General features: G+C 51.1%; 1 protein-coding gene across 1 annotated transcript; it reads left to right on the top strand.

Moving 5' to 3' along the window:
* On the top strand, window positions 1-22,538 carry LOC144490008 (uncharacterized; the record flags this gene model as incomplete). The annotated part of the gene is made up of 4 exons (XM_078207833.1): window positions 1-70; window positions 10,990-11,208; window positions 15,978-16,072; window positions 22,228-22,538. Coding segments are annotated over exons 1-4 (695 nt in total), but the record flags the coding sequence as incomplete, so codon positions are not given.
* Window positions 22,539-24,716: the final 2,178 nt, after the last annotated feature.

The following is a 24,716-nucleotide window of genomic DNA, read 5'->3' as shown; positions in this document are numbered from 1 at the left end:
ATGTTTACCAACTTGATGGCAAGGATTCCCGTGGAAATGAGAACGAGAAGATGGATCCTCACGGCTTGTGGTACCGAACTCGCCTCCCCGTGCTGTACCTGTCCTGGGAGTGTTTGATGGGGGATAGTGTAGAGGGAGCTTTACTCTGTATCTAACCCCGTGCTGTACCTGTCCTGGGAGTGTTTGATGGGGGACAGTGTAGAGGGAGCTTTACTCTGTATCTAACCCCGTGCTGTACCTGTCCTGGGAGTGTTTGATGGGGACAGTGTAGAGGGAGCTTTACTCTGTATCTAACCCCGTGCTGTACCTGTCCTGGGAGTGTTTGATGGGGACAGTGTAGAGGGGGCTTTACTCTGTATCTAACCCCGTGCTGTACCTGTCCTGGGAGTGTTTGATGGGGACAGGGAGCTTTACTCTATATCTAACCCCGTGCTGTACCTGTCCTGGGAGTGTTTGATGGGGGACAGTGTAGAGGGAGCTTTACTCTGTATCTAACCCCGTGCTGTACCTGTCCTGGGAGTGTTTGATGGGGGACAGTGTAGAGGGAGCTTTACTCTGTATCTAACCCCGTGCTGTACCTGTCCTGGGAGTGTTTGATGGGGACAGTGAAGAGGGAGCTTTACTCTGTATCTAACCCCGTGCTGTACCTGTCCTGGGAGTGTTTGATGGGGACAGTGTAGAGGGAGCTTTACTCTGTATCTAACCCCGTGCTGTACCTGTCCTGGGAGTGTTTGATGGGGGACAGTGTAGAGGGAGCTTTACTCTGTATCTAACCCCGTGCTGTACCTGTCCTGGGAGTGTTTGATGGGGACAGTGTAGAGGGAGCTTTACTCTGTATCTAACCCCGTGCTGTACCTGCCCTGGGAGTGTTTGATGGGGGACAGTGTAGAGGGAGCTTTACTCTGTATCTAACCCCGTGCTGTACCTGTCCTGGGAGTGTTTGATGGGTTTCAGTGTAGAGGGAGCTTTACTCTGTATCTAACCCCGTGCTGTACCTGTCCTGGGAGTGTTTGATGGGGACAGTGTCGAGGGAGCTTTACTCTGTATCTAACCCCGTGCTGTACCTGTCCTGGGAGTGTTTGATGGGGACAGTGTAGAGGGAGCTTTACTCTGTATCTAACCCCGTGCTGTACCTGTCCTGGGAGTGTTTGATGGGGACAGTGTAGAGGGAGCTTTACTCTGTATCTAACCCCGTGCTGTATCTGTCCTGGGAGTGTTTGATGGGGGACAGTGTAGAGGGAGCTTTACTCTGTATCTAACCCCGTGCTGTACCTGTCCTGGGAGTGTTTGATGGGGGACAGTGTAGAGGGAGCTTTACTCTGTATCTAACCCCGTGCTGTACCTGTCCTGGGAGTGTTTGATGGGGACAGTGTAGAGGGAGCTTTACTCTGTATCTAACCCCGTGCTGTACCTGTCCTGGGAGTGTTTGATGGGGGACAGTGTAGAGGGAGCTTTACTCTGTATCTGACCCCGTGCTGTACCTGTCCTGGGAGTGTTTGATGGGGACAGTGTAGAGGGAGCTTTACTCTGTATCTAACCCCGTGCTGTACCTGTCCTGGGAGTGTTTGATGGGGACAGTGTAGAGGGAGCTTTACTCTGTATCTAACCCCGTGCTGTACCTGTCCTGGGAGTGTTTGATGGGGGACAGTGTAGAGGGAGCTTTACTCTGTATCTAACCCCGTGCTGTACCTGTCCTGGGAGTGTTTGATGGGGGACAGTGTAGAGGGAGCTTTACTCTGTATCTAACCCCGTGCTGTACCTGTCCTGGGAGTGTTTGATGGGGACAGTGTAGAGGGAGCTTTACTCTGTATCTAACCCCGTGCTGTACCTGTCCTGGGAGTGTTTGATGGGGACAGTGTCGAGGGAGCTTCACTCTGTATCTAACCCCGTGCTGTACCTGTCCTGGGAGTGTTTGATGGGGGACAGTGTAGAGGGAGCTTTACTCTGTATCTAACCCCGTGCTGTACCTGTCCTGGGAGTGTTTGATGGGGACAGTGTCGAGGGAGCTTTACTCTGTATCTAACCCCGTGCTGTACCTCTCCTGGGAGTGTTTGATGGGGACAGTGTAGAGGGAGCTTTACTCTGTATCTAACCCCGTGCTGTACCTGTCCTGGGAGTGTTTGATGGGGACAGTGTAGAGGGAGCTTTACTCTGTATCTAACCCCGTGCTGTATCTGTCCTGGGAGTGTTTGATGGGGGACAGTGTAGAGGGAGCTTTACTCTGTATCTAACCCCGTGCTGTACCTGTCCTGGGAGTGTTTGATGGGGGACAGTGTAGAGGGAGCTTTACTCTGTATCTAACCCCGTGCTGTACCTGTCCTGGGAGTGTTTGATGGGGACAGTGTAGAGGGAGCTTTACTCTGTATCTAACCCCGTGCTGTACCTGTCCTGGGAGTGTTTGATGGGGGACAGTGTAGAGGGAGCTTTACTCTGTATCTGACCCCGTGCTGTACCTGTCCTGGGAGTGTTTGATGGGGACAGTGTAGAGGGAGCTTTACTCTGTATCTAACCCCGTGCTGTACCTGTCCTGGGAGTGTTTGATGGGGACAGTGTAGAGGGAGCTTTACTCTGTATCTAACCCCGTGCTGTACCTGTCCTGGGAGTGTTTGATGGGGACAGTGTAGAGGGAGCTTTACTCTGTATCTAACCCTGTGCTGTACCTGTCCTGGGAGTGTTTGATGGGGACAGTGTAGAGGGAGCTTTACTCTGTATCTAACCCCGTGCTGTACCTGTCCTGGGAGTGTTTGATGGGGACAGTGTAGAGGGAGCTTTACTCTGTATCTAACCCCGTGCTGTCCCTGTCCTGGGAGTGTTTGATGGGGACAGTGTAGAGGGAGCTTTACTCTGTATCTAACCCCGTGCTGTACCTGTCCTGGGAGTGTTTGATGGGGGACAGTGTAGAGGGAGCTTTACTCTGTATCTAACCCCGTGTTGTACCTGTCCTGGGAGTGTTTGATGGGGACAGTGTAGAGGGAGCTTTACTCTGTATCTAACCCCGTGCTGTACCTGTCCTGGGTGTGTTTGATGGGGGACAGTGTAGGGGGAGCTTTACTCTGTATCTAACCCCGTGTTGTACCTGTCCTGGGAGTGTTTGATGGGGACAGTGTAGAGGGAGCTTTACTCTGTATCTAACCCCGTGCTGTACCTGTCCTGGGAGTGTTTGATGGGGGACAGTGTAGAGGGAGCTTTACTCTGTATCTAACCCCGTGCTGTACCTGTCCTGGGAGTGTTTGATGGGGACAGTGTAGAGGGAGCTTTACTCTGTATCTAACCCCGTGCTGTACCTGTCCTGGGAGTGTTTGATGGGGGACAGTGTAGAGGGAGCTTTACTCTGTATCTAACCCCGTGCTGTACCTGTCCTGGGAGTGTTTGATGGGGGACAGTGTAGAGGGAGCTTTACTCTGTATCTAACCCCGTGCTGTACCTGTCCTGGGAGTTTTTGATGGGGGACAGTGTAGAGGGAGCTTTACTCTGTATCTAACCCCGTGCTGTACCTGTCCTGGGAGTGTTTGATGGGGACAGTGTAGAGGGAGCTTTACTCTGTATCTAACCCCGTGCTGTACCTGTCCTGGGAGTGTTTGATGGGGGACAGTGTAGAGGGAGCTTTACTCTGTATCTAACCCCGTGCTGTACCTGTCCTGGGAGTGTTTGATGGGGGACAGTGTAGAGGGAGCTTTACTCTGTATCTAACCCCGTGCTGTACCTGTCCTGGGAGTGTTTGATGGGGACAGTGTAGAGGGAGCTTTACTCTGTATCTAACCCCGTGCTGTATCTGTCCTGGGAGTGTTTGATGGGGGACAGTGTAGAGGGAGCTTTACTCTGTATCTAACCCCGTGCTGTACCTGTCCTGGGAGTGTTTGATGGGGACAGTGTAGAGGGAGCTTTACTCTGTATCTAACCCCGTGCTGTACCTGTCCTGGGAGTGTTTGATGGGGACAGTGTAGAGGGAGCTTTACTCTGTATCTAACCCCGTGCTGTACCTGTCCTGGGAATGTTTGATGGGGACAGTGTAGAGGGAGCTTTACTCTGTATCTAACCCCGTGCTGTACCTGTCCTGGGAGTGTTTGATGGGGGACAGTGTAGAGGGAGCTTTACTCTGTATCTGACCCCGTGCTGTACCTGTCCTGGGAGTGTTTGATGGGGACAGTGTAGAGGGAGCTTTACTCTGTATCTAACCCCGTGCTGTACCTGTCCTGGGAGTGTTTGATGGGGACAGTGTAGAGGGAGCTTTACTCTGTATCTAACCCCGTGCTGTACCTGTCCTGGGAGTGTTTGATGGGGGACAGTGTAGAGGGAGCTTTACTCTGTATCTAACCCCGTGCTGTACCTGTCCTGGGAGTGTTTGATGGGGACAGTGTAGAGGGAGCTTTACTCTGTATCTAACCCCGTGCTGTACCTGTCCTGGGAGTGTTTGATGGGGGACAGTGTAGAGGGAGCTTTACTCTGTATCTAACCCCGTGCTGTATCTGTCCTGGGAGTGTTTGATGGGGGACAGTGTAGAGGGAGCTTTACTCTGTATCTAACCCCGTGCTGTACCTGTCCTGGGAGTGTTTGATGGGGACAGTGTAGAGGGAGCTTTACTCTGTATCTAACCCCGTGCTGTACCTGTCCTGGGAGTGTTTGATGGGGGACAGTGTAGAGGGAGCTTTACTCTGTATCTAACCCCGTGCTGTACCTGTCCAGGGAGTGTTTGATGGGGGACAGTGTAGAGGGAGCTTTACTCTGTATCTAACCCCGTGCTGTACCTGTCCTGGGAGTGTTTGATGGGGACAGTGTCGAGGGAGCTTTACTCTGTATCTAACCCCGTGCTGTACCTGTCCTGGGAGTGTTTGATGGGGACAGTGTAGAGGGAGCTTTACTCTGTATCTAACCCCGTGCTGTACCTGTCCTGGGAGTGTTTTGATGGGGACAGTGTAGAGGGAGCTTTACTCTGTATCTAACCCCGTGCTGTACCTGTCCTGGGAGTGTTTGATGGGGGACAGTGTAGAGGGAGCTTTACTCTGTATCTAACCCCGTGCTGTACCTGTCCTGGGAGTGTTTGATGGGGACAGTGTAGAGGGAGCTTTACTCTGTATCTAACCCCGTGCTGTACCTGTCCTGGGAGTGTTTGATGGGGACAGTGTAGAGGAGCTTTACTCTGTATCTAACCCCGTGCTGTACCTGTCCTGGGAGTGTTTGATGGGGGACAGTGTAGAGGGAGCTTTACTCTGTATCTAACCCCGTGCTGTACCTGTCCTGGGAGTGTTTGATGGGGACAGTGTAGAGGGAGCTTTACTCTGTATCTAACCCCGTGCTGTACCTGTCCTGGGAGTGTTTGATGGGGGGACAGTGTAGAGGGAGCTTTACTCTGTATCTAACCCCGTGCTGTATCTGTCCTGGGAGTGTTTGATGGGGACAGTGTAGAGGGAGCTTTACTCTGTATCTAACCCCGTGCTGTACCTGTCCTGGGAGTGTTTGATGGGGACAGTGTAGAGGGAGCTTTACTCTGTATTAACCCCGTGCTGTACCTGTCCTGGGAGTGTTTGATGGGGACAGTGTAGAGGGAGCTTTACTCTGTATCTAACCCCGTGCTGTACCTGTCCAGGGAGTGTTTGATGGGGACAGTGTAGAGGGAGCTTTACTCTGTATCTAACCCCGTGCTGTACCTGTCCTGGGAGTGTTTGATGGGGACAGTGTAGAGGGAGCTTTACTCTGTATCTAACCCCGTGCTGTACCTGTCCTGGGAGTGTTTGATGGGGACAGTGCAGAGGGAGCTTTACTCTGTATCTAACCCCGTGCTGTACCTGTCCTGGGAGTGTTTGATGGGGACAGTGTAGAGGGAGCTTTACTCTGTATCAACCCCGTGCTGTACCTGTCCTGGGAGTGTTTGATGGGGACAGTGTAGAGGGAGCTTTACTCTGTATCTTATACCCCGTGCTGTACCTGTTCGTGGGGAATGTTTGATGGGGGGACAGTGTAGAGGGAAGCTTTACTCTGTATCTAACCCGTGCTGTACCTGTCCAGGGAGTGTTTGATGGGGGACAGTGTCGAGGGAGCTTTACACTGTATCTAACCCCGTGCTGTACCTGCCTGGGACTGTTTGATGGGGACAGTGTAGAGGGAGCTTTACTCTGTATCTAACCCCGTGCTGTACCTGTCCTGGGAGTGTTTGATGGGGACAGTGCAGAGAGAGCTTTACTCTGTATCTAACCCCGTTCTGTACCTGTCCTGGGAGTGTTTGATGGGACAGTGTAGAGGGAGCTTTACTCTGTATCTAACCCCGTGCTGTACCTGTCCTGGGAGTGTTTGATGGGGGACAGTGTAGAGGGAGCTTTACTCTGTATCTAACCCCGTGCTGTACCTGTCCTGGGAGTGTTTGATGGGGACAGTGCAGAGAGAGCTTTACTCTGTATCTAACTCCGTGCTGATTGTACACATTGGGGGAAATGATGTAGGTAGGAAGAGCAGGGGGGTCATACGAGAGAAATTCAGGGAGTTGGGTGCTAGGCTAAAAAGTAAGACCTCCAGTGTAGCAATCTCTGGACTGCTCCCGGTGTCGAGTGCAAGTGAGGCTCGGAACAGGGAGATTCTACCGTTGAACGCGTGGCGAAAGGACTGGTGCAAGAGGGAGGGTTTTAAATTCATAGATAACTGGGAAATCTTCAAGTCAGGATGGCAACTGTACAGAAAGGATGGGTTACACCTTAACTGGAAGGGAGCAAATCTCCTGGCTGGGAGTTTTGCTCGAGTGTTTCGGCAGGATTTAAACTAGTGTGGCAGGGGGGTGGGGAACAAAACAGGAGGTCAGTAAATACTGAGGCTGGGGTCGAGCTGGGGGCCAGGGCAAGGCTAGCTAAGAAGAGGAGCACTCTGGAGGAGGAGGACCTGACTGGGCCTGGAGGTCTGGAGTGCATCTGCTTCAATGCGAGGAGCGTAACGGGTAAAACAGACGAACTTAGGGCCTTAATGCTTGTGCGGAATTTGGATGTGGTTGCGGTGACGGAAACTTGGTTAAAAGAAGGACAGGACTGGCAGCTGACTATTCCGGGGTATCAGTGTTTTAGGCGAGACAGAGGAGGGGCTAAAAAAGGTGGGGGAGTAGCGATATTAGTTAAGGAGCATATTACCGCGGTGCAGAGGGTAGACAACTGAGAGGGGTCATGTACTGAGTCGCTGTGGGTGGAACTCAGAAACAGGAAGGGTGCAGTCACTATGCTGGGGGTGTACTACAGACCACCCAACAGCCCACGGGAAGTGGAGGAAAGGATATGTCAGGAGATTCTGGATAGGTGCAGAAAAAATAGGGTTGTTGTAGTGGGGGACTTTAATTTCCCTGGCACAGACTGGAAAGTGCTTAGAGCTGGGGGACCGGACGGGGAGGAATTTGTAAAATGCGTACTGGAAGGTTCTTTGGAACAGTATGTAGACAGCCCGACTAGAGAGGGGGCTATACTGGACCTAGTTCTGGGAAATGAGCCCAGTCAGGTCGTCAAAGTTTCGGTAGGGGAACATGTGGCAAATAGTGACCACAACTCTGTTAACTTTAGGATAGTAATGGACAAGGATGATTGCTGTCCTACGGGCAGGGTGCTAAATTGGGGGAAGGCTGACTATAGCCGGATTAGGCAGGAATTGGTGGATGTTGATTGGGAGAGGATGTTCGAGGGTAAGTCCGCGTCTGGCATGTGGGAGTCTTTTAAGGAACTATTGATAAGGCTGCAGGATAGGCATGTGCCTGTAAAAAGGAAAGATAGGAAAGGTAGGATTCGAGAGCCGTGGATAACCAGGGAAATTGAGGATCTGATTAAAATGAAAAGGGAGGCGTACGTTAAGTCCAGGCAACTGAAAACAGATGGAGCTCTGGAGGAATACAGAGAGAGTAGGAAAGATCTCAAACGGGGAGTTAGAAGGGCAAAAAGAGGGCACGAGATGTTCTTGGCAGGCAGGATTAAGGAGAATCCTAAGGCATTCTATTCATACGTTAGGAACAAAAGAGTTGTCAGGGAGAAAATCGGACCTCTCAGGGACAAAGGAGGGGAATTATGCTTAGAACCCAAGGGAATAGGGGAGATCCTAAATGAATACTTTGCATCGGTATTCACGAAGGAGAGGGGCGTGTTAACCGGGAGTGTCTCGGAGAGAGGTGTTGACCCGTTAGAGAAAATCTCCATTACGAGAGAGGAAGTGTTAGGTTTTTTAGGGAACATTAAAACTGACAAAGCCCCAGGGCCTGATGGCATCTATCCTCGACTGCTCAGGGAGACGAGAGAGGAAATTGCTGGGCCTCTGACGGAAATCTTTGTCGCTTCTTTGGACACGGGTGAGGTCCCTGAGGATTGGAGGATAGCGAATGTGGTCCCGTTGTTTAAGAAGGGTAGCAGGGATAACCCAGGAAATTATAGGCCGGTGAGCTTGACGTCCGTGGTAGGGAAGTTGTTGGAGAGGATTCTTAGAGACAGGATGTATGTGCATTTAGAACGGAACAATCTCATTAGTGACAGACAGCATGGTTTTGTAAGAGGGAGGTCGTGCCTTACAAATTTGGTGGAGTTTTTTGAGGAAGTGACAAAAACGGTTGATGAAGGAAGGGCCGTGGATGTCGTCTATATGGATTTCAGTAAGGCATTTGACAAAGTCCCACATGGCAGGTTGGTTAAGAAGGTTAAGGCTCATGGGATACAAGGAGAAGTAGCTCGATGGGTGGAGAACTGGCTTGGCCATAGGAGACAGAGGGTAGTGGTCGAAGGGTCTTTTTCCGGCTGGAGGTCTGTGACCAGTGGTGTTCCGCAGGGCTCTGTACTGGGACCTCTGCTATTTGTGATATATATAAATGATTTGGAAGAAGGTGTAACTGGTGTAATCAGCAAGTTTGCGGATGACACAAAGATGGCTGGAATTGCGGATAGCGATGAACATTGTCGGGCAATACAGCAGGATATAGATAGGCAGGAAAATTGGGCGGAGAGGTGGCAGATGGAATTTAATCCGGATAAATGCGAAGTGATGCATTTTGGAAGAAATAATGTAGGGAGGAGTTATGCAATAAATGGCAGAGTCATCAGGAGTATAGAAACACAGAGGGACCTGGGTGTGCAAGTCCACAAATCCTTGAAGGTGGCAACACAGGTGGAGAAGGTGGTGAAGAAGGCATATGGTATGCTTGCCTTTATAGGACGGGGTATAGAGTATAAAAGCTGGAGTCTGATGATGCAGCTGTATAGAACGCTGGTTAGGCCGCATTTGGAGTACTGCGTCCAGTTCTGGTCGCCGCACTACCAGAAGGACGTGGAGGCATTGGAGAGAGTGCAGAGAAGGTTTACCAGGATGTTGCCTGGTATGGAGGGTCTTAGCTATGAGGAGAGATTGGGTAGACTGGGGTTGTTCTCCTTGGAAAGACGGAGAATGAGGGGAGATCTAATAGAGGTGTACAAAATTATGAAGGGTATAGATAGGGTGAACAGTGGGAAGCTTTTTCCCAGGTCGGAGGTGACGATCACGAGGGGTCACGGGCTCAAGCTGAGAGGGGCGAAGTATAACTCAGACATCAGAGGGACGTTTTTTACACAGAGGGTGGTGGGGGCCTGGAATGCGCTGCCAAGTAGGGTGGTGGAGGCAGGCACGCTGACATCGTTTAAGACTTACCTGGATAGTCACATGAGCAGCCTGGGAATGGAGGGATACAAACGATTGGTCTAGTTGGACCAAGGAGCGGCACAGGCTTGGAGGGCCGAAGGGCCTGTTTCCTGTGCTGTACTGTTCGCTGTTCTTTGTTCTTTGTTCTGTACCTGTCCTGGGAGTGTTTGATGGGGGACAGTGTAGAGGGAGCTTTACTCTGTATCTAACCCCGTGCTGTACCTGTCCTGGGAGTGTTTGATGGGGACAGTGTAGAGGGAGCTTTACTCTGTATCTAACCCCGTGCTGTACCTGTCCTGGGAGTGTTTGATCGGGACAGTGTAGAGGGAGCTTTACTCTGTATCTAACCCCGTGCTGTACCTGTCCTGGGAGTGTTTGATGGGGACAGTGTAGAGGGAGCTTTACTCTGTATCTAACCCCGTGCTGTACCTGTCCTGGGAGTGTTTGATGGGGACAGTGTAGAGGGAGCTTTACTCTGTATCTAACCCTATTAAAAGGAAATATCAACTCCCTCAAGTTCTCCGTCTCTCTGTCTATCACTTTCACTTTCTCTCTCTCTCTCTCTCTATCTATCTGCCTCTTTCTTTCTCTCTTTCTCTCTGTCTCTCTCTTTCTCTTTGTTTCTCTCTCTCTCTATGTCTCTCTCTCTGCCTCTTTGTCTGTCTCTCTCCCTCTGTCTCTCTCTCTCTGTCTCTCTCTCTGACTCTCTCGCTCTTGTCTCTCTCGCTCTCTCTCTGTCTCTCTCTCTCTCTCTATCTCTCTCTCTCTCTCTCTGTCCCTTCCTCTCAGTCTCTCTGTGGGTGCCACGGTGGGTTAGCGCTGCTGCCTCACAGCGCCAGGGACCCGGGTTCGATTCCCGGCTCGGGTCACTGTCTGTGCGGAGTCTGCACGTTCTCCCCGTGTCTGCGTGGGTTTCCTCCGGGTGCTCCGGTTTCCTCCCACAGTCTGAAAGACGTGCTGGTTAGGGTGCATTGGGCCGTGCTAAATTCTCCCGCAGTGTAACCCGAACAGGAGTGTGGGCGACTAGGGGGATTCTCACAGTAACTTCATTGCGGTGTTAATGTAGCCGACTTGTGACACTAATAAATCAACTTTTTGAGCATGGGGGGGAAAAGAGCCTTGATTGGAGAAGAAGGGATAGATTCGAGGAACGTCCCCTTCCCGAACTCCCTGTGTAACCAGTAACTCGCAAACAGGGGCTGTAGAGATGGGGGGAATTGGGTGTCCTCCCTCCCCTGGACCCTCCTGGGAGGAGCATGGGGTTAGGGCAGTGAGATGTTCTTCCATCCTTCACCTACTGCCCCCCACCCTCTGACCTCTGACCCCCGACCCGACACACTCTCCCCTCCATCGCCCTGACTCTCTCTCTCTTTCCAGCCCTCCTGGCTCTGTGTCGCCCCCTGGAAGCTTTGCCCAGTGCCCGTCCGGCCGAGCTGGGCTCCCCCCTCTCCGGCGCCGAGTACCGAGAGTTCTTCGGCCCGCTCAAGCCCCCCTCCCGGGCGGCGCTGGTGTGTCGCAAGCGTCTGCAGGCGGGCTGCGAGGACGCCGAGATCAAGATTCTGGACGTGGTGGAGAACCACGGCGTGATTCCGAAAGGTGAGAATACACAACGACTGACAGTCCCCCAAATATGGTCACAAATCTGCCCCAACGACTGACAGTCCCTCGAATATGGTCACAAATCTGCCCCAACGACTGACAGTCCCCCAAATATGGTCACAAATCTACCCCCAACGACTGACAGTCTCCCGAATATGGTCACAAATTCGCCCCAACGACTGACAGTCCCCCAAATATGGTCACAAATCTACCCCCAACGACTGACAGTCTCCCGAATATGGTCACAAATCTACACCAACGTCTGACAGTCCCCCGAATATGGTCACAAATCTACCCCAACGACTGACAGTCCCCCGAATATGGTCACAAATCTACCCCCAACGACTGACAGTCCCCCGAATATGGTCACAAATTCGCCCCAACGACTGACAGTCCCCCAAATATGGTCACAAATCCACCCCAACGACTGACAGTCTCCCGAATATGGTCACAAATCTGCCCCAACGACTGACAGTCCCCCGAATATGGTCACAAATTTACCCCCAACGACTGACAGTCCCCCGAATATGGTCACAAATCTGCCCCAACGACTGACTGTCCCCCGAATATGGTCACAAATCCACCCCAACGACTGACAGTCTCCCGAATATGGTCACAAATCTACCCCAACGACTGACAGTCTCCCGAATATGGTCACAAATCTGCCCCAACGACTGACAGTCCCCCGAATATGGTCACAACTCTACACACAATGACTGACAGTCTCCCGAATATGGTCACAAATCTGCCCCAACGACTGACAGTCCCCCGAATATGGTCACAAATTTACCCTCAACGACTGACAGTCCCCCGAATATGGTCACAAATCTGCCCCACGACTGACAGTCCCCCGAATATGGTCACAAATCTGCCCCAACGACTGACAGTCCCCCAAATATGGTCACAAATCTACCCCAACGACTGACAGTCTCCCGAATATGGTCACAAATCTACACCAACGACTGACAGTCCCCCGAATATGGTCACAAATCTACCCCAACGACTGACAGTCCCCCGAATATGGTCACAAATCTGCCCCAACGACTGACAGTCCCCCGAATATGGTCACAAATCCACCCCAACGACTGACAGTCTCCCGAATATGGTCACAAATCTGCCCCAACGACTGACAGTCTCCCGAATATGGTCACAAATCTGCCCCAACGACTGACAGTCCCCCGAATATGGTCACAACTCTACACACAATGACTGACAGTCTCCCGAATATGGTCACAAATCTGCCCCAACGACTGACAGTCCCCCGAATATGGTCACAAATTTACCCTCAACGACTGACAGTCCCCCGAATATGGTCACAAATCTGCCCCACGACTGACAGTCCCCCGAATATGGTCACAAATCTGCCCCAACGACTGACAGTCCCCCAAATATGGTCACAAATCTACCCCAACGACTGACAGTCTCCCGAATATGGTCACAAATCTACACCAACGACTGACAGTCCCCCGAATATGGTCACAAATCTACCCCAACGACTGACAGTCCCCCGAATATGGTCACAAATCTGCCCCAATGACTGACAGTCTCCCGAATATGGTCACAAATCTACCCCAACGACTGACAGTCCCCCGAATATGGTCACAAATCTACCCCAACGACTGAAAGTCCCAGTCTATCCAGCGTCTCCTTATAACTCAAACCATCAAGTCCCGGTAGCATCCTAGTAAATCATTTCTGCACTCTTTCTAGTTTAATAATATCCTTTCTATAATAGGGTGACCAGAACTGTACACAGTACTGGGCGGCACGGTAGCACAGTGGTTCGCACTGCTGCTTCACAGCTCCAGGGACCTGGGTTCGATTCCCGGCTTGGGTCACTGTCTGTGTGGAGTTTGCACATTCTCCTCGTGCCTGCGTGGGTTTCCTCCGGGTGCTCTGGTTTCCTCCCACAGTCCAAAGATGTGCGGGTTAGGTTGATTGGCCATGCTAAAAATTGCCCCTTAGTATCCTGGGATGCGTAGATTAGAGGGATTAGTGGGTAAAATATGTCGGAATATGGGGGTAGGGCCTGGGTGGGATTGTGGTCGGTGCAGACTCGATGGGCCGAATGGCTTCTTTCTGTACTGTAGGGTTTCTGTGATTCTGTGATTCTATTCCAAGTGTGGCCTTACCAATGTCTTGTACAACTTCAACAAGACGTCCCAACTCCTGTATTCAATGTTCTGACCGATGAAACCAAGCATGCCGAATGCCTTCTTCACCACTCTGTCCACCTGTGACTCCACTTTCAAGGAGCTATGAACATGTACCCCGAGATCTCTTTGTTCTGTAACTCTCCCCAACGCCCCACCATTAACTGAGTAAGTCCTGCCCTGGTTCAATCTTCCAAAATGCATCACCTCGCATTTGTCTAAATTAAACTCCATCTGCCATTCGTCAGCCCACTGGCCCAATTGATCAAGATCCCATTGCATAGAAACATAGAAAAACTACAGCACAAACAGGCCCTTCGGCCCCACAAGTTGTGCCGAACACATCCCTACCTTCTAGACCTACCTATAACCCTCCATCCTATTAAGCTCCATGTACTCATCCAGGAGTCTCTTAAAAGACCCTATTGAGTTTGCCTCCACCACCACTGACGGCAGCCGATTCCACTCGCCCACCACCCTCTGTGTGAAAAACCTACCCCTAACATCTCCCCTGTACCTACCCCCCAGCACCCTAAACCTGTGTCCTCTCGTAGCAGACATTTCCACCCTGGGAAAAAGCCTCTGAGAGTCCACCCGATCTATGCCTCTCAACATCTTATACACCTCTATTAGGTCTCCTCTCATCCGACGTCTCTCCAAGGAGAAAAGACCGAGCTCCCTCAGCCTATCCTCATAAGGCATGCCACTCAATCCAGGCAACATCCTTGTAAATCTCCTCTGCACCCTTTCAATCTTTTCCCACATCCTTCCTATAGTGAGGCGACCAGAACTGAGCACAGTACTCCAAGTGGGGTCTGACGAGGGTCTTATATAGCTGCATCATTATCCCCGGACTCCCGAACTCAATCCCTCGATTGATAAAGGCCAGCACACCATACGCCTTCTTAACCACCTCCTCCACCTGCGGGGCCGATTTCAGAGTCCTATGGACCCGGACCCCAAGGTCCTTCTGATCCTCTACAGTACTAAGAGTCTTTCCCTTTATATTGTACTCCTTCATCCCATTTGACCTTCCAAAATGGACCACGACGCATTTATCTGGGTTGAAGTCCATCTGCCACTTCTCTGCCCAGTCTTGCATCCTATCTATGTCCCTCTGTAACTTCTGACATCCCTCCAGACTATCCACAACGCCACCAACCTTCGTGTCGTCGGCAAACTTACCAACCCATCCCTCCACTTCCTCATCCAGGTCATTTATGAAATTGCAATTGGAGATAACTTTCTTCACTGTCACTATGTCACCAATCTTGGTGTCATCTGCACACTTACTAACCATGCCTCCTATATTCTCATCCAAATCATTAATATAAATGACAAATAACAGTGGGCCCAGCACTGATCCCTGAGGCACACCGCTGGTCAACCCTCTACAACCACCCTCTGCCTTCTGTCATCAAGCCAATTTTATATCCATTTAGATACCTCACTCTGGATCCTGTGAGATTTAACCTTATGCAACAACCTACCATGGTGCAGACGCCAGTGGACGTCCCACCCAACTTTTGACATTACGATGGAGGGAAGGTCACTGATGAAGCAGCTGAAGATAGTTGGGGAGAGAATTATGCTCAATCATTGTAGATTTGTGACCATATTCGGGAAACTGTCAGTCGTTGGGGTAGATTTGTGACCATATTCGGGGGACTGTCAGTCGTTGGGGTAGATTTGTGACCATATTCGGGAAACTGTCAGTCGTTGGGGTAGATTTGTGACCATATTCGGGAGACTGTCAGTTGTTGGGGTAGATTTGTGACCATATTCGGGGGACTGTCAGTCGTTGGGGTAGATTTGTGACCATATTCGGGGGACTGTCAGTCGTTGGGGGTAGATTTGCGACCATATTCGGGGGACTGTCAGTCGTTGGGGGTAGATTTGTGACCATATTCGGGGGACTGTCAGTCGTTGGGGGTAGATTTGCGACCATATTCGGGGGACTGTCAGTCGTTGGGGGTAGATTTGTGACCATATTCAGGGGACTGTCAGTCGTTGGGGGTAGATTTGTGACAATATTCGGGAGACTGTCAGTCGCTGGGGTAGATTTGTGACCATATTCGGGAGACTGTCAGTTGTTGGGGTAGATTTGTGACCATATTCGGGAGACTGTCAGTCGCTGGGGTAGATTTGTGACCATATTCGGGAGACTGTCAGTCGTTGGGGTGGATTTGTGACCATATTCGGGAGACTGTCAGTCGTTGGGGTAGATTTGTGACCATATTCGGGAGACTGTCAGTCGTTGGGGTGGATTTGTGACCATATTCAGGAGACTGTCAGTTGTTGGGGTAGATTTGTGACCATATTCGGGAGACTGTCAGTCGTTGGGGTAGATTTGTGACCATATTCGGGAGACTGTCAGTCGTTGGGGTAGATTTGTGACCATATTCGGGAGACTGTCAATCATTACGACCAACACGCGGACTGTGGCGGTTTCAAGATAGCGGTGATGTCTTGAGACTGAGAGTGAAGGCAGTTTCGCGGGGGGGGGCCAGTGAGGTGGATGGAATTAGTTTGGGATAATTAGTGACAACCTCTGTAATGTTGACATTCTCCGTCTCTCTCTCTCTCGCCCTCCCTGTCTACCCCACCCCCAAGCGCCCGTCTGCAGTGACATTCCTGGGTTTCCGAACTTCCCGGACTTCTGCGAATTCGCCACACACCGCTGTGCCACTGGCAACTTCTACGCCAAGGTGAGTGCGCGGGGGTGGGAGTGAGGGTCGTGGAGGGGGGGGCAGGGGGAGTGGGGGTTGGGGGTCTACCTATGAGCGAGGGAACATGACCGGGAGCATGGCTAATTTGACTAGGATGTCCAATTTGGAGGAGGTGTTGGCCACTCTGCCCCCTCCAGTCCTACTATCCCATTCAATAAGATGGCCGATCTGATTGTGGCGTTGGTTCCAATTACCTGTCTCTTCCTCCTTCCCCCTCCCACTAATCATAAGAGTTTTACAGCATGGAAACAGGCCCTTCGGCCCAACTTGTCCATGCCGCCCCTTTTTTCATAACCTCTAAGTGAGTCCCAGTTGCCTGCGTTAGGCCCATATCCCTCTATGCCCATCGTACCCATGTAACTGTCTAAACGCTTTTTAAAAGACAAAATTGTACCCGCCTCTACTACTACCCCTGGCAGCTCGTTCCAGACACTCACCACCCTCTGTGTGAAAAAACTGCCCCTCTGGACCCTTTTGTATCTCTCCCCTCTCACCTTAAACCTATGCCCTCTAGTTTTAGACTCCCCTACCTTTGGGAAAAGATATTGATTATCTAGCTGATCTGTGCCCCTCATTATTTTATAGACCTCTATAAGATCACCCCTCAGCCTCCTACGCTCCAGAGAAAAAAGTCCCAGTCTATCCAGCCTCTCCTTCTAACTCAATCCATCAAGTCCCGGTAGCATCCCAGTAAATCTTTTGTGCACTCTTTCTAGTTTAATAATATCCTTTCTATAATAGGGTGACCGGAACTGTGCACAGTATTCCAAGTGTGGCCTTACCAATGTCTTGTACAACTTCAACAAGACGTCCCAACTCCTGTATTCAATGTTCTGACCGATGAAACCAAGCATGCCGAATGCCTTCTTCACCACTCTGTCCACCTGTGACTCCACTTTCAAGGAGCTATGAACCCGTACCCGAGATCTCTTTGTTCTGTAACTCTCTCCAACGCCCGACCATTAACTGAGTAAGTCCTGCCCCTGGTTCGATTGACCAAAATGCATCACCTCGCATTTGTCTAAATTAAACTCCATCTGCCATTCGTCAGCCCACTGGCCCAACTGATCAAGATCCCGTTGCAATCCGAGATAACCTTCTTCACTGTCCACTCTGCCACCAATCTTGGTGTCATCTGCAAACTTAGTAACCATGCCTCCTATATTCTCATCCAAATCATTAATATAAATGACAAATAACAGTGGACCCAGCACTGATCCCTGAGGCACACCGCTGGTCACAGGCCTCCAGTTTGAAAAACAACCGTCTACAACCACCCTCTGGCTTCTGTCAAGAAGCCAATTTTGTATCCATTTAGATACCTCAAAGAACAAAGAAAATTACAGCACAGGAACAGGACCTTCGGCCCTCCAAGCCTGCACCGACCATGCTGCCCGACTTAACTAAAACCCCCGACCCTTCCGGGGACCATATCCCTCCATTCCCATCCTATTCCTGATTTTGCCAAGACGCCCCTTAAAAGTCACTATCGTATCCGCTTCCACTACCCTTTCCACCCTGAGAAAAAGCTTCTGACTATCCACTCTGTCCATGCCTCTCATAATCTTGTTGACTTCTATCAGGTCGCCCCTCAACCTCCGTCGTTCCAGTGAGAACAAACCAAGTTTCTCCAACCTCTCCCCATAGCTAATGCCCTCCATACCAGGCAACATCCTGGTAAATCTTTTCTGTACCCTCTCCAAAGCCTCCACATCCTTCTGGTAGTGTGGCGACCAGAATTGAACACTAGATTCCAAGTGCGGCCTAACTAAGGTTCTATAAAGCTGCAACATGACTTGCCAATTTTTAAACTCAATACCCCGGCCGATGAAGGCAAGCATGCCGTATGCCTTCTTGACTACCTTCTCCACCTGCGTTGCCACTTTCAGTGACCTGTGTACCTGTACACCCAGATCCCTCTGCCTATCAATACTCTTCAGTGTTCTGCCATTGACTGTATATTTCCCATCTGTATTAGACCTTCCAAAATGCATCACCTCACATTCGTCCGGATTAAACTCCATCTGCCACCTCTCCGCCCAAGTCTCCGACCGATCTATTGAAGATAGATCGTCCCCTGCAACCACTCACCCCCTCCCCAGCCCGAACCCCTCCCCCCCACCCTGCCCACCGCCTCCCACCCGTGACCCCTCGCCCCTCCCCTGCCCAACGCCTCCTCCCCCCCCCACGCAACCCCTGCCCCCCTGCGCAACCCTTCGCCCTTTTCCCTCCCTCAATCAATTTAATTGCTTTTGGACCATCACCTACAACACCGTGTCTATTCGTGAGTCACCCCTGGATCCCGTGAGATTGATCCTGACGCAACAACCTACCGTGCGGGCAGTTGGGATTAGCTTAGGGGTTTAAAAAAAAAAGGGCGGCATGGACAAGTTGGGCCGAAGGGCCTATTTCCATGCCGTAAACCGCTATGACTCTATGGGTGGCACGGTAGCACAGTGGTTAGCACTGCTGCTTCACAACTCCAGGGTTCGATTCCCAGCTTGGGTCACTGTCTGTGTGGAGTCTGCACATTCTCCTCGTGTCTGCGTGGGTTTCCTCCGGGTGCTCCGGTTTCCTCCCACAGTCCAAAGATGTGCGGGTTAGGTTGATTGGCCGTGCTAAAATTGCCCCTTAGTGTCCTGAGATGCGTAGAATAGAATAGAATAGAAACCCGACAGTACAGAAAGAGTCCATTCGGCCCATCGAGTCCCACCCAGGCCCTACCCCCATATCCCTACATATTTTACCCACTAATCCCTCTAACCTACGCATCCCAGGAGACTAAGGGGCAATTTTTAACCTGGCCAATCAACCTAACGCGCACATCTTTGGACTGTGGGAGGGAAACCGGAGCACCCGGAGGAAACCCACACAGACAAAGAACAAAGAACAATACAGCACAGGAACAGGTCCTTCGGCCCTCCAAGCCCGCGCCGCTCCCCGGTCCAGGATTGAATCCTGAATCCAGGATCCCCGCCCAATTTTCCAGCCTATCTACATACCAATATCCTATCCACTGAGCTGTCCCTCACAGCTACGATGCTTTGTTCATCACAACCTATTAACTCACCCCCACCCCCCCATTCCAGACCATGTGATCTCCAGGGAGAGGCGAAAACCCAGAGTGAAAAACCCCAGGGCCAATATGGGGAAAAGAAAATCTGGGAAATTCCTCTCCGACCCCCTGAGGCGATCGAAACGAGTCCAGGAGATCACACTGGCCCTGATCGGAAAATGCTTCCCAACCCTAGTCATTTCCACTTCCACGAACACCATCTGAATTCCCTGCCCCCGAGACAGGTTCCCAACTATCCGCAGTCTCGCTCTGTACTGGCACCAGCAAGATGATCATAGAATGAAGCCTTGAAACGAGAAACAAGGAACAATTAGCCCGCGCCGCTCCCTGGTCCAAACTAGACCACTCTTTTGTATCCCTCCATTCCCACTCCGTTCATATGGCTATCTAGATAAGTCTTAAACGTTCCCAGTGTGTCCGCCTCCACCACCTTGCCCGGCAGCGCATTCCAGGCCCCCACGACCCTCTGTGTAAAATATATCCTTCTGATATCTGTGTTAAACCTCCCCCCCCTCACCTTGAAAACGACACGAGGAGAATGTGCAAACTCCACACAGACAGTGACCTGAGCCGGGAATCGAACCCGGGACCCTGGAGCTGTGAAGCAGCATAGAACATAGAACATAGAACAGTACAGCACAGAACAGGCCCTTCGGCCCACGATGTTGTGCCGACCTTCATCTGAAACCAAGATCAAGCTATCCCACTCCCTACCATCCTGGTGTGCTCCATGTGCCTATCCAATAACCGCTTAAATGTTCCTAAAGTGTCTGACTCCACTATCACTGCAGGCAGTCCATTCCACACCCCAACCACTCTCTGCGTGAAGAACCTACCTCTGATATCCTTCCTATATCTCCCACCACGAACCCTATAGTTATGCCCCCTCGTAATAGCTCCATCCACCCGAGGAAATAGTCTTTGAACGTTCACTCGATCTATCCCCTTCATCATTTTATAAACCTCTATTAAGTCTCCCCTCAGCCTCCTCCGCTCCAGAGAGAACAGCCCTAGCTCCCTCAACCTTTCCTCATAAGACCTACCCTCCAAACCAGGCAGCATCCTGGTAAATCTCCTCTGCACTCTTTCCAGCGCTTCCACATCCTTCTTATAGTGAGGTGACCAGAACTGCACGCAATATTCCAAATGCGGTCTCACCAAGGTCCTGTACAGTTGCAGCATAACCCCACGGCTCTTAAACTCCAACCCCCTGTTAATAAAAGCTAACACACTATAGGCCTTCTTCACAGCTCTATCCACTTGAGTGGCAACCTTTAGAGATCTGTGGATATGGACCCCAAGATCTCTCTGTTCCTCCACAGTCTTCAGAACCCTACCTTTGACCCTGTAATCCACATTTAAATTAGTCCTACCAAAATGAATCACATTTATCAGGGTTAAACTCCATTTGCCATTTTTCAGCCCCGCTTTGCATCCTATCTATGTCTCTTTGCAGCCTCCAACAGCCCTCCACCTCATCCACTACTCCACCAATCTTGGTGTCATCAGCAAATTTACTGACCCACCCTTCAGCCCCCTCCTCTAAGTCATTAATAAAAATCACAAAGAGCAGTGCTAACCCACTGTGCTACCGTGCCGTGGTAGGTTAGAGGGATTAGTGGGTAAAATATGTAGGGATATAGGGGTAGGGCCTGGGTGGGATTGTGGTCGGTGCAGACTCGATGGGCCGAATGGCCTCTTTCTGTACTGTGCTGGAATCGGAAACCAAAAGAGAAAATGCTGGAAAATCTTGGCAGGTCCGTCAGCATCTGTAAGGAGAGAAAAGAGCTGACGTTTTGAGTCCAGGTGACCCCTTTGTCAAAGCTAAAAGGCAGAGAAAGCGGGAGATATTTATACTGCGGCGGGCGGGGAATGAACTCATTGCCGCAAAAAACAGGGGGAAAAACTGTTAATGGCAGCCCTCGGAGAGAATAAAGGGTGCGAATGGCCAGAGAAGCTGTAAGCTGTGACAGACGGAGATGTTGGGGAAGGGGGCGGGGGAAATGGGACAGAGGTAGGATGTAGAAAAGGGGAAGCGGGGGAAATAAGGGAAGGAAAGAGTGGGGGGGAGGGGGAAGAAAAATGAAGAAAGACCATGAAAAAATATAAGGTGGGGAACAGTAAAATAGATGAGATAAAATGGAATGAAAACAAAGGGGGGGCCGAGGTGGGGTGGAGCGAATCATCTGAAGTTTAACAACGTCATATTTCAATTTAATATGTTCTTGGTATCTGAGTTGCAGATGTATAGAACGTTGGTTCGGCCGCATTTGGAATACTGCGTCCAGTTCTGGTCGCCGCACTACCAGAAGGACGTGGAGGCTTTGGAGAGAGTGCAGAGGAGGTTTACCAGGATGTTGCCTGGTATGGAGGGGCTTGGTTATGAGGAGAGATTGGGTAAACTGGGGTTGTTCTCCCTGGAAAGACGGAGGATGAGGGGAAACCTAATAGAGGTGTATAAAATTATGAAAGGCATAGATAGGGTGAACGGTGGGAAGCTTCTTCCCAGGTCGGTGGTGACGTTCACGAGGGGTCATAGGTTCAAGGTGAAGGGGGGGAGGTTTAACACGGATATGAGAAGGACATATTTTACACAGAGGGTGGTGGGGGCCTGGAATGCGCTGCCGGGCAAGGTGGTGGAGGCGGACACACTGGGAACGTTTAAGACTTATCCAGATAGCCACATGAACGGAGTGGGAATGGAGGGATACAAAAGAATGGTCTAGTTTGGACCAGGGAGCGGCACGGGCTTGGAGGGCCGAAGGGCCTGTTCCTGTGCTGTATTGTTCTTTGTTCTTTGAGTGCCATGACCGATAAAGGCAAGAGTGCCATATTGCTACCCTCTATTACTTGTGTGCCCACTTTCAGGGAGCTATGGGCTAGAACGCCCAGATCCCTCTGTAGCGGGCGATTTTTTTATGCTGTGAATTCGGCGGGGGGTGGGGAGGTGTGGTGTCACATCTGCCGCCACCCCCCCCCCCCCCCACTTATTTCCAGGCTAAACCTTTTGCCCCCTCTTCCCCCCCCCCCCCCACTCCACTCCTTCCCCTTGCTCCAGAGAATCATCTGCCCCAGTTGGAGCGCGCAGGAGGAGAAGGAGGCCGAGCTGCAGACGCAGGCGGCAGGCGAGAAGGGCCGGAGCATGCGGTCGGACTACGAGGACCCCTTGCCCCTCTGGAACCTGCCGCAGGTGGCCCGGCCCCTGCCCGGGGAGCAGGGCGACCTCCGGGACCTGTTCGCCCGGCTGCAGGACCAGAGGGCAGCGCAATCGGCGGGACGCCTGCAGCAGGCCGTCAAGACGGGCGACACGGAGGCCGTGGATCGGGAGTCGCAGCGGCTGCTGTGGGCACTGCAGGAGGCGGGGAGCAAGTGAGGGGCGGGGGGGGGCGGCCCCTCGAGGGAAAGCGAGGCGGCGCCAATTGGGAGAGAATTTGTTCATTAAAGGCCAACTTGACTCCACGTAACCAGCATCCTTTGCTCTTATTCTCTCGGGGAACGTAATTAAAAAGAACAAAGAAAATTACAGCACAGGAACAGGCCCTTTGGCCCTCCAAGCCCGCGCCGACCGTGCTGTCCCCTGTCTGAACTAAAACCCCCCAACCGGCTCGTCAAGAATCCTGATGACAGTGAAGAAGGTTATCTCCAATTGCAACGGGATCTTGATCAGTTGGGCCAGTGGGGCTGACGAATGGCAGATGGAGTTTAATTTAGATAAATGCGAGGTGATGCATTTTGGTCGATCGAACCAGGGGCAGGACTTACTCAGTTAATGGTGGGGCGTTGGGGGAAGAGTTACAGAACAAAGAGATCGAGGGGTACAGGTTCATAGCTCCTTGAAAGTGGAGTCACAGGTGGACAGAGTGGTGAAGAAGGCAGTCGGCATGCTTGGTTTCATCGGTCAGAACATTGAATACAGGAGTTGGGACGTCTTGTTGAAGTTGTACAAGACATTGGTAAGGCCACACTTGGAATGCTGTGTACAGTTCTGGTCACCCTATTATAGAAAGGATATTATTAAACTAGAAAGAGTGCAGAAAAGATTTACTGAGATGCTACCGGGACTTGATGGATTGAGTTAGAAGGAGAGGCTGGATAGACTGGGACTTTTTTCTCTGGAGCGTAGGAGGCTGAGGGGTGATCTTATAGAGGTCTATAAAATAATGAGGGGCACAGATCAGCTGGATAGTCAATATATTTTCCCCAAAGGTAGGGGAGTCTAAAACTACAGGGCATAGGTTTAAGGTGAGAGATACAAAAGTGTCCAGAGGGGCAATTTTTTCACACAGAGGGTGGTGAGTGTCTGGAACGAGCTGCCAGAGGCAGTAGTAGAGGCGGGTACAATTTTGTCTTTTAAAAAGCGTTTAGACAGTTACATGGGTAATACATAGAACATAGAACAGTACAGCACAGAACAGGCCCTTCGGCCCACGATGTTGTGCCGAGCTTTATCTGAAACCAAGATCACGCTATCCCACTCCCTACCATCCTGGTGTGCTCCATGTGCCTATCCAATAACCGCTTAAATGTTCCTAAAGTGTCTGACTCCACTATCACTGCAGGCAGTCCATTCCACACCCCAACCACTCTCTGCGTAAAGAACCTACCTCTGATATCCTTCCTGTATCTCCCACCACGAACCCTATAGTTATGCCCCCTTGTAATAGCTCCATCCACCCGAGGGAATAGTCTTTGAACGTTCACTCTATCTATCCCCTTCATCATTTTATAAACCTCTATTAAGTCTCCCCTCAGCCTCCTCCGCTCCAGAGAGAACAGCCCTAGCTCCCGCAACCTTTCCTCATAAGACCTACCCTCCAAACCAGGCAGCATCCTGGTAAATCTCCTCTGCACTCTTTCCAGCGCTTCCACATCCTTCTTATAGTGAGGTGACCAGAACTGCACACAATATTCCAAATGTGGTCTCACCAAGGTCCTGTACAGTTGCGGCATAACCCCACGGCTCTTAAACTCCAACCCCCTGTTAATAAAAGCTAACACACTATAGGCCTTCTTCACAGCTCTATCCACTTGAGTGGCAACCTTTAGAGATCTGTGGATATGGACCCCAAGATCTCTCTGTTCCTCCACAGTCTTCAGAACCCTACCTTTGACCCTGTAATCCACATTTAAATTAGTCCTACCAAAATGAATCACCTCACATTTATCAGGGTTAAACTCCATTTGCCATTTTTCAGCCCCGCTTTGCATCCTGTCTATGTCTCTTTGCAGCCTCCAACAGCCCTCCACCTCATCCACTACTCCACCAATCTTGGTGTCATCAGCAAATTTACTGATCCACCCTTCAGCCCCCTCCTCCAAGTCATTAATAAAAATCACAAAGAGCAGAGGACCAAGCACTGATCCCTGCGGCACTCCGCTAGCAACCTGCCTCCAATCCGAAAATCTTCCATCCACCACCACCCTCTGTCTTCGGTCAGACAGCCAGTTACCTATCCAATCGGTAAGATGGGTATAGAGGGATATGGGCCAAACACGGGTAATTGGGACTGTTCCCATGCTGTAAACCTCTCTGACTCTATGACCTAT

The sequence above is a fragment of the Mustelus asterias genome, unplaced genomic scaffold (genome assembly GCF_964213995.1).
Source record: "Mustelus asterias unplaced genomic scaffold, sMusAst1.hap1.1 HAP1_SCAFFOLD_2769, whole genome shotgun sequence".
NCBI lineage: Eukaryota > Metazoa > Chordata > Chondrichthyes > Carcharhiniformes > Triakidae > Mustelus > Mustelus asterias.
This window is presented reverse-complemented; position numbering and strand designations above follow the sequence as displayed.